The sequence below is a fragment of the Cebus imitator genome, unplaced genomic scaffold, assembly GCF_001604975.1.
Source record: "Cebus imitator isolate Cc_AM_T3 unplaced genomic scaffold, Cebus_imitator-1.0 Scaffold93, whole genome shotgun sequence".
Classification (NCBI taxonomy): Eukaryota; Metazoa; Chordata; class Mammalia; order Primates; family Cebidae; genus Cebus; species Cebus imitator.
Window position 1 is genome coordinate 5,858,281 of NW_016107408.1, and position 9,922 is coordinate 5,868,202.

Consider the following 9,922-nt stretch of genomic DNA (forward strand, 5'->3'; position numbering starts at 1 on the left):
TTCGCTCTTGTTGCCCAGGCTGGAGTGCAGTGGTGCTATCTTGGCTCACTGCAACCTCCACCTCCTGGGTTCAAGCAATTCTCCTGCCTCAGCCTCCCGAGTAGATGGGATTACAGGTATGCACCACCATGCCTGGCTAATTTTGTATTTTTAGTAGAGACAGGGTTTCTCCATGTTGGTCAGGCTGGTCTCGAACTCCCGACCTCAGGTGATCCATCCCCCTCAGCCTCCCAAAGTGCTGGGATTCCAGGCATGAGCCACCGCGCCTGGCCAACATCATTTCAAACCAATGTGGCAAATGCCATGAAAAAACCATGGCGCGAGGGTTATGGGGACACATAACCCAACTTGGGGTGTGGAGAGGTCAAGGGAGGCTCTGTAGCTCGTGGTTGGTGCAACGTCTTCAAGGACAAGAAGAATACTCTGGGCTCAGCAACATGGGAAGGGACCAGCCTGTTTCAAAGGCAGGGTAGCTTGAACCCACATGGTTGGGGCAGGGCTTTGCCAGCAGTCTGGTGGTGTCTGCCACTGCTGGCTGGTGAGGCTAGAGAAAAATGGAGCCCTGAACTGGTGCGGTGGCTCACGCCTGTAATCCCAGCACCTTGGGGGGCCAAGGTGGGTGGATCGCCTGAGGTCAGAAGTTAGAGACCAGCCTAGCCAACATGGCGTAACCCCGTCTCTACTAAAAAATACAAAAATTAGCCAAATGTAGTGGTGGGTTCCTGTAATCCCTGCTACTCGGGAGACTGAGGACGAAGAATTGCTTGAACCTGGGAGGCAGACAGAGGTTGCAGTGAGCCGAGATTGTACCACTGCACTCCAGCCTGAGCCACGCAGAGAGACTCTGTCTCAAAAAAAGAAAGAAAGAAAGAAAGAAAAAAAAAAATGTAGCTCGTTGGGGTGATGGAGCTCATTAAGAGGTCTGACTTGAACACCCGTGGTAACCAGTGGCACTTGAGAGACGGCAGCTCTGTAACCGGCTTGTCAAGAGCAACTGTAACAGGGCATTGAGTGCCAATCCATGCCAGGTCGGCCCTGGCCCCTCCAGGGTATCATTGTTCACGTTTTAAGGAGGTTTAAGTAGCTTGTTCAAGTGCACACTGAGGACCCGACCCTCGCTCGGATCTCCCTTTGGACACAGCATGAGGTTAGTGGGTAGGAGGCTGAGAGGACCCTGTGAACTGCAGAGCAGAACTGGGATAAGGAGCCTGGCCTCCCGACCCGGCCCGGGCACTCCCTGGGCCCACGCCTCGCGCTGGCACGGGGAGCAAGGAGGGGGCGCGCGGCTGACGGCCGTCGGGGCAGCAGCAGCACAGCCCGGCGGTAGCTCGCCGCCCAGAGTCGGAGCAGGGAGGGCTCCCGTGCGGGCGGGGGGCTAAGGGTCCGCCTCCAGCCCGGGGCAGCCCGCGCACCGAGCCTGGAGCCCGGAGCCTGGAGGGGTGGGGAGGCCCCGCGCCCGGGGCCGGACCGGAGGGAGAGGGAGAGCGGTGGCTCCTCCCCCGGCCCCCGCCGCTGGCCGATCGGGGCGCTGGGCTGGCGCCGCGGGAGCCGCAGCCCTTTCCGGGGGGCGGACCCGGCGGCGGCCGCGGTGGCGGCACCCAGCTCCTGCCCCGACAGGTGCGCGCAGCGCGAAGGAATGCGGCCCGCCTGACTCACCAGCGCCTCCTTCCTACCTGCGCGCCAGCCCCATAAAGCGCTGCCCGCCCCGTCCCCGCCCGCGCTGGCTCTCGGAGCGTCCCGGCTAGTCCGCGCGCTGTAGCCCCATCGCCTAGCGGCAGCCGCGAAAGACATAATTCCGCGCCGAGGTAGGTCCAGGGCTGGCCGGGAGCGGGTGAGTGCCCGCCCCAGCAGGGCAGCAGCGCAGGGGAGCTGGTCGGGCGGGGCCAGTGGCTTTAGTCTCCCCTTCCCCTCCCTGAAGGCTGGCAGGCCCGGGTCCCTCCGTCAACACTGCCCAGGACAGGTGCCCAGCCTCGCCGGAGTGCACCGGGGGCAGCTGGGAGCCGAGGGACAGGGCAGCTGGAGCAGCGTGGTGCCCATCAGACCTCCAGGTCAAAGGAGCGCCTTGGGTGCGCCTGCGGGAGCAGTAGGCAGAGGACGGTGCCTGGCAGGCCTGTGGGGTTGGGCCTCTCTAGGGTTTGCAAAGAAGGTGGAGGAGAAGCCACTCTGAGCGCTGGGCCCAGCCCATCATGGCGCATCTGATGATAAACCCACATTCCTGATTTTATGTGAAATTTCGTTGTTTCTAACACTGGCTCCTACTTTTAAAAGTAGAGAGGCAGACGCCCTCCCCGCTCCAGGCAAGGCCAGCTGTGTGCAGTGCCATAGTCCATCTGGTGCTGGGGAGTCCCTGATTTTCCTTTTCTCTTGGCCAAGGACAGGCCTGCCCTCCTCCCAAAGTCAGCCCCAGGAGCCTTCCTTCAGGAAGCTCTACTGGCCTCACCCAACAGCCCCGGGGGCTGTGCCCAACGCTGCCACCCCCTGTAGCACCGGCCCTCTTTCCCACGCCACGGCCCTGGGGGTGGCCTCTGGCTGGGACTGGGGCTCTGGGGCTCCTGGTGACTCCCAGGGGTTAGGGACAGAGTTCCTCCTCCTCCCCCATGGCCTTGCCACACCCTGAGGACAAGGACCGGGCACAAGTGGCATGATTGTTGCTGTCCCCAACAGAGCTGGCAGTGAAGGATTGGAGTCTCCATCCTGGGGGCCAAGGGGAGGACAGCAGGAGGAACAGCAAGGGAGGCATGTCTGTCTTCTCGGCCCTGATTTCTAGGAGATGACAGAGCAGCCAAGGGCCTGGGGTCTCCAGGCTTCTGGGCAGCTGCCCCTGAGGGTGAAGGAAGGAGATGTGACAGCAGGAGGGGGTGGTGGGCAGGAGCAGATGTGCCCAGAGTTGTCCCCAGGGGTTGGGATGGGGGCCAGGGAGCTCTGAATCTGATGGCAGGTGGGCATGGCCTGTGTGTGTGTGTGCGCGCGCGTGTGTGTGTGTGTGTGTGTCCCTGTGTGGGCAAGCTGCCTGTGCTGCAGTGTGATGGCATTCAGGGCAGCAGCCACACACTCCCGTGACCGGCTGGTACATACAGTCAGGACAGCCTGGTGAGGCCCGGGCTGCCTGGAGAGTGGGTGTCCTGAGCGCTGGGCCAAGCCTATCATGACACATCTGATGATAAACACCAATTCCTTTTATGTGAAATCTCATTGCTTCTAACATTGGCTCCTACTTTTAAAACTTTTGAAACAAGTTCAGTCACCAGCCCTCTAACTGCCATTTTGTAGCCTCCGCATGGAGGCTGCCATGGAGGTTAAAGGCAGGGTCTGCAGATCGGGGTCTGGTCCTGGCGTCCCAGTGCTGGCCACAAGATGGGGAAGCCCCACAGCCTCTGTGCCCGGCCCCTCATCTGGGAAACCGGTATAACGCAGGCTTCTCCCTGCTGGGCTCCTTTGCTGAGCAATCACCTCCATGAAGCCTGGGGTGCATGTGGCAGGCACGGTGGTGAAATCAGCATTGCCTGCAGGGCTGTGGCCGCAGGGAGTGGGAGGAAGAGCTGGGCTGGCTCTCCAGGCCTGTACCTGCCTGTGTAATGATGCCTGCGAGGCCTGAGCCTGCAGTGTGCATTGTGTAGCACGTGGGTGTGGCAGCTACGCCCCGAGGCTGCAGGGAAGTCATTTCCCTCTAGGAACCCCCGGTCCCCACCCTTCCCTGCTGGCTCAGGGCTGCCTTCTGATCTCGTCTGCCCTGCATGTGTTGGCGCTGCTGTGGCCTCTTCCAGCCTGCATGCCTTACATGCAGGCAATGCCTTCCTGCCCTTGGCCTGAGAAGGGCTTCTCCAGCACCTCAGGGACCTCAGCCCCCAGACCCTGGGGCCGCCGCTGCCCCACAAGCTGGGCTGAGGAAGGATTCAAGGTGGGAGGGCCAGTGGGCATGGCGGAGGCCTGGGCCTCTGGGAGACCTGGCCCTAGAGAAAGACGCGGTGCTCACCTTTGCCGCGGCCCTGAAGGCCCAGGTGATTCTGCTGCCAGCCACTTTTCTTGCCCAGGCCTTCAGGGTGTGCATCTCTCAGAGGACCTCAGGGATGCCCAGGCCTGCCCTGAAGGCTGCTGAGGACTTAGGATGGTTTAATAGTGAACCCACAGCCGCTGGGGACGTCTGGGCAGAGAGCCGAAGTGTGTGTGCGCGGGTCTCACTCTGGGCTAACTTGTGAAAGGGTGAACGGCTCGGGGTCCCCGAAAACCTAATTCTGGTGTAGGCAGAGGTACAGGGTAGGGCAGAGGATTCAGACCCCACCCTGATGGGCGGGGCAGTCACTGCCAAACACAGCCCCGTGCAGCAAGCCACTGTGTGGCCCCCTGCCCCAGATATTGGGAGGGGCCCCTCTCTTCCCGTCTGTGCCACCCTCACCAAAGGGTAAGTCAGCCAGAACAGAGGGAACAGGAGGCAGAGCCGTGGCCCCTTCTTAGGAGGGCCACCTCATTGGTTGACCCCATCATGGCCAAGCCTGACCCAGGCCCACTGGGGGCTGAAAGGCAAAGAATAAACCCAGCTCTGTCCTCAGGGATCCCAGCGCCGAGAGGCCTGGCACTGGGACAGGCTTGCAAACCAGAGTCCTTGAAGGCTGGACAGGGCCCCCCTGGGCAGGGCACAGGCCTGCAGGGCATCCAGCCAGTGCAGGGAGGGCACAGAACAGAGCAGCAGAAAAAGCAGGAGTCAGAGGCCCAGGGCCCTACCTCTCACATCTGGGTGCCCTTGGTCACATCACTGATGCTCTCAGAGCCTCAGTTTCCACAGCTGTGCAGTGGGAGGCAGCTGATGGCACCGGCCATGGCTGCTGAGGCCTCATGTGTCAATTGTTGCTGTTCTGCAGGAGGAAGAGGATGGCAGGGCCATGCCCCAGCCCATGGGCCAGGCTGCTACTGGCAGCCTTGATCAGCGCCAGCCTCCCTGGGGCCTTGGGTGAGTCCACACTGCCCTGAACCCTCCTCCTGGCAGGGGCACACCTTGGGCAGACATTGCCCTTGCATGCAGGTCTCACGGGGTCTCACCTAAACACTCTTGGCCATTCAGCAGCTGACCACTGCCCACCTCCAGGGCTGGAACACCTGAGGCTCTAAGCTCTGCAGCCCAGAGAATCTTGAGTCCTGGCCACGGGGCCTGAGAATAGGAGGGAAAGAGGCTGTGTCTAAAGGAGAGAGGAGACGCCCACCCAGAACTGAGGCGCTAGAGGATGCACTGAGGCCTCAGAGGTGGAGTCAAGAGGGTTATAGGAATTTGGAGAAGAGAGAGACTGCTGACATGTCTCCTGCTCTCTGAGTGTCACTAGACAAATTACTGGGGCCAGCTCCTACCACTTGAATTTTGCCTGTCAGTGGGGGTCCTGCTGCTGGCTTGAAATAGACCAAATGATGGAAATGTTTACACCACAGAAATTGGCAAACACTACACATCAAGGTCCCCCACCCACCAGAGACCAGGGCCATTGTTCTTTGTGTACTTATTTAATTCAATATCTATATAGAAACATGCTCTTGCTCTGTCGTGCAGGCGGGGCACAGTGCTACCGTCATGGCTCACTGCAGCCTGGACTTCCCAGGCTCAGGCAATCCTCCCACCTCACTCTCCCGAGCTGCTAAGGCCACAAGCATGCACCACTATGCCTGGCTAATTTTTTACAATTGTATTGGCTGGGCACGGTGGCTCACGCCTGTAATCCCAGCGCTTTGGGAGGCTGAGGTGGGTGGATCACAAGGTCAGGAGATCAAGACCATCCTGGGTAACATGGTGAAACCCCTTCTCTACTAAAAATACAAAATATTAGCTGGGCGTGGTGGCGGGTGCCTGTAATCCCAGCTACACAAGAGGCTGAGGCAGGAGAATCGCTGGAACCTCAAGGTTACAGTGAGCTGAGATCATGCCACTGCACTCCAGCCTGGGCAACAGAGTGAGACTTCGTCCCCCCAAAAAAAAAAAATTATTTTGTAGGGACAGAGTCTTACTATGTTACCCAGGCTGGTCTCAAACTCCTGGGCTTAAGCAATCCTCCCACCTCAGACTCCCAAGTGTGAGCCATGGCACTGGCCACCAGAGCCACTGTTAAATACGACTAGCACACCATTGCCTGAAGCCCAGGAGGCCACTTACTGTGGATACTAGGTGCACATAGTAGGTCCTCCCTGTGATTTTTAACTGAGCAGAACCAAGGGGAATCCCTATAACCTCTAGGGGAAATCTAGAGTTTTGCCTCATTCGTTACTGAGGACCTACTAAGTGCTGGGTATGCTGGGTACTGGGGCTACCATGGTATATAAGACATTGTTCCCTTCACCTTGGAGGAGGCTCAGAGCACAGACAGGCCATGTGGCAGTGGTCTCGCTGTGAGGCATGAGCTGTGATGGAGGAAGGACCTGAAAAGGGCCTGGTGCTAGGTGCAGCTCATCAAAGGTAACAGGGAAGGCTGAGGAAAGCCTGCCGGATCTGAGGCTTTAAAATTAGCTGGGCTACTTGGGAGGCTGAGGTGGGAGGATTGCCTGAGCCCAGGATGTTGAGACTGCAATGAGCTATAATCATGCCACCCCACTCCAGCCTGGGCGACACAGCAAGACCATATCTCAAAACTAAATAAAATTAAAATACAGGCTGGGCGCGGTGGATCACGCCTGTAATCCCAGCACTTTGGGAGGCTGATGCGGGCAGATCACTTGTGGTCAGGAGTTCAAGACTGGCCTGGCCAATATGGTGAAACCCCGACTCCACTAAAAATACAAAAGTTAGCCGGGCATGGTGGTGCACATCTATAATCCCAGCTACTCAGGAGGCAGAGGCAGGAGAATCACTCGAACCTGGGAGGTGGAGGTTGCAGTGAGCCGAGATCGCACCACTGCACTCCCGCCTGGGCAACAGAGCAAGACTCCATCTCAAAAATAAAGTAAAATAAAATAAAAATACAACAACAACAACAGCAGCAAACCAAAATAAATACATAAATAACATAGGGAGGGAATCCTCACCTCTGCAGGTGAAGGTGCAGGCGGGAAAGGGCTTGCCTTTGCTGAGCGCCCCCCCATCACGTGCCCACCTCTGCCCCCCCAGCAAACCGCTGCAAGAAGGCCCCGGTGAAGAGCTGCACCGAGTGCATTCGTGTGGACAAGGACTGCGCCTACTGCACAGACGAAGTGAGGACCTGGCCCAGGGGAGGGTGTGGAAAAGGCAAGGGTCGGGACTCGCTGGTGGATGAATCTGGTATCGGGGCAGCCAGGGGATGGATGCTGCCCCCGCTGACCCCCTGTCCTTCTGGCCAGATGTTCAGGGACCGGCGCTGCAACACCCGGGCGGAGCTGCTGGCCGCAGGCTGCCGGCTGGAGAGTATCATGGTCATGGAGAGCAGCTTCCAGATCACAGAGGTGCCTGAGGGGGCCAGGGGCTCACCATGCTCAACCTGGCTGTTTATGGGGGTGCACTGGGCCCCTTGGCCGGGCTGGGCTCCCATCGGGCCTCTGGAGTGACCCTCCAGCCAGCTGTCCCCTTCTGCTGGCTGCAGGAGACCCAGATCGACACCACCCTGCATCGCAGCCAGATGTCCCCGCAGGGCCTGCGGGTCCGGCTGCGGCCCGGTGAGGAGCAGCACTTTGAGCTGGAGGTGTTCGAGCCCCTGGAGAGCCCCGTGGACCTGTACATCCTCATGGACTTCTCCAACTCCATGTCTGATGATCTGGACAACCTCAAGAAGATGGGGCAGAACCTGGGTATGGCTGGGCCAGAGTGGAGGACAGCAGGGTAGGAGGGGAACAGGGCGGGTGTCTGCTTGGGAGGCCAGGACTCAGGACAGCTGCACCCACTCAGAAGGAAACACAGGACGTTTGAGCCCCCAAAAACCTTCCCTTCCATTCTCAAGGGAAGAATCCCAGCCAGACCCTGCTCACCACTGGGACTTCAGAGAAGGCCCAGGGCAGGCAGGCAGTGGAGCCATCTGGCCTTGACAAAGGGCACCCCCAGCCATGAGGCTGTGGGGAAGATTCTGCTCTTCAGACAGAGCTGGGGTGCCTTCCCAGCCACCCTGCCCTTGCTGTATGCATAACGCCAGCCCCCCAGTCCCGTTCCCCTCATCCATAAATAGGAATAGGCGATGTTGTGAGCATGAACTTTGTCCAGCATGCAATGTGTTAACCTCCCTCTTCCTCCTTTCTGAGTCAGCCCTTCATGGGGAGCCGTGTTTATGCATTTATGGGGAGCATCGGGGCATGGGGGCATCAGGGCTCAGCTATCCCCTCTCTGTCTTGTTGGCCCCAGCTCAGGTCCTGAGCCAGCTCACCAGCGACTACACTATTGGATTTGGCAAGTTTGTGGACAAAGTCAGCGTCCCACAGACGGACATGAGGCCTGAGAAGTGAGTGACTGTGTGGGCCCCTCGGGTAGGCAGGGGTCTGGGTCATGTGACCCCCGCTCCTCTCTCACCCACAGTCTTAAAATTCTTCTACTGCTGGGCAGGGTATCTCATGTCCGTAATCCCAGCACTTTGGGAGTCCAAGGCGAGTGGATCATCTGAGCTCAGGAGTTCAAGACCAGTCTGGCCAACATGGCGAAAGCCTGTCTCTACTAAAATCTACAAAAATTAGCCAAGCATGGTGGCAGGCGCCTGTAATCCCAGCTACTTGGGAGGCTGTGGCAGGAGAATCACTTGAACCCAGGAAGTGGAGGTTGCAGTGAGCCGAGATCGAGCCATTGCACTCCAGCCTGGGCAACAAGAGCGAAACTCGGTCTCATAAAAAAATAAAAATAAAAAACAAAACAACAAAAATTAATAAAATAAAATAAAATAAATAAATACAAATACAAAAATGAGCTGGGCATGGTGGTGGACGCCTGTAATCCCAGCTACTTGGGAGGCTGAGGCAGGAGAATCACTTGAACCCGGGTGGCAGAGGTTGCTGTGAGCCGAGATGGCACCACTGCACTCCAGCCTGGGCAATAGAGCAAGACTCAGTCTCAAAAAAAAAAAAATCTCCTAGTTGAAACAAGCCAGGGGCACTGGGGTTCACGGTGTCATCCCCTCTGATGCTCTCTCTTCCTCCCACCTCTGTCCAGGCTGAAGGAGCCGTGGCCCAACAGCGACCCCCCATTCTCCTTCAAGAACGTCATCAGCCTTACAGAAGATGTGGATGAGTTCCGGAATAAACTACAGGGAGAGCGGATCTCGGGCAATCTGGACGCTCCTGAGGGCGGCTTCGATGCCATCCTGCAGACAGCCGTGTGCACGGTGGGCACCGGGAAGGGCGCTGCCAGCCCAGGCCAGGGGTGAGCGCTTCTGGGCAAGGCCCTGAGCTGCCCCCTGGCCTGCTCTGGTGCCAGGCTCACAGGCCCTGAGGGGAAGCCCGGGAGCTGCCACCCCTTTGCCCTAAGACAAGCTCAGACTCTGTGAGTGGTCCTCAGTTATAATCTGGGTTCAGATGTGCTGGGAGCCACAGTCCCCTGGCCTGAGCAGTCACAGCCTGGTTTTGTATCAGCCTGCAAGGCAGACCTAGGCTTCAGGGTTCTGGAATCTTTAGTACCCTGCCCCACCAGCTGCCCAGTCTCCAGCTGTTCTGGGTATCCGAAGAAGCCAGTTCCTTTGATATGTACATCCATTTGTTCATTTTGAAAATACACCCATGGCTGGGTACAATGGCTTATACCTGTAATCCCAGTACTTTGGGAGGCCAAGGAGGGTGGATCACGAGATCATGGGTTCGAGACCAGCCTGGCCAACATGGTGATACCCTGTCTCTACTAAAAATACAAAAATTTGCCAGGCATGGTGGCGTGTGCCTGTAATCCCAGCTACGCAGGAGTCTAAGGCAGGAGAATCGCTTCAACCCAGGAGGCAGAGGTTGCAGTAAGCCAAGATCGCACCACTGCCCTCCCGGCTGGATGACAGAGCGAGAGTCCATCTCAAAAAAA

At 58.3% G+C, this 9,922-nt stretch overlaps 1 protein-coding gene across 5 annotated transcripts in view; it reads left to right on the forward strand.

Annotated features, from left to right (window-relative positions):
- Positions 1–1,591: 1,591 nt before the first annotated feature.
- The window catches only part of ITGB4 (integrin subunit beta 4), a 37,691-nt gene continuing 29,360 nt past the window's right edge, over positions 1,592–9,922 (forward strand). For 4 of the 5 annotated variants that reach the window (XM_017535769.2, XM_017535770.2, XM_017535771.2 and 1 more), the window contains exons 1-7: positions 1,592–1,805; positions 4,857–4,945; positions 7,079–7,161; positions 7,288–7,389; positions 7,527–7,731; positions 8,276–8,372; positions 9,071–9,242. In XM_017535769.2, coding sequence (XP_017391258.1) covers positions 4,867–4,945; positions 7,079–7,161; positions 7,288–7,389; positions 7,527–7,731; positions 8,276–8,372; positions 9,071–9,242 — 738 coding nt within the window. In that variant the 5' untranslated portion in view covers positions 1,592–1,805; positions 4,857–4,866. Of the gene's footprint in view, positions 1,806–1,918; positions 2,094–4,856; positions 4,946–7,078; positions 7,162–7,287; positions 7,390–7,526; positions 7,732–8,275; positions 8,373–9,070; positions 9,243–9,922 lie in introns of all 5 variants that reach the window. The other variant, XM_037741052.1, reaches the window with a different exon arrangement.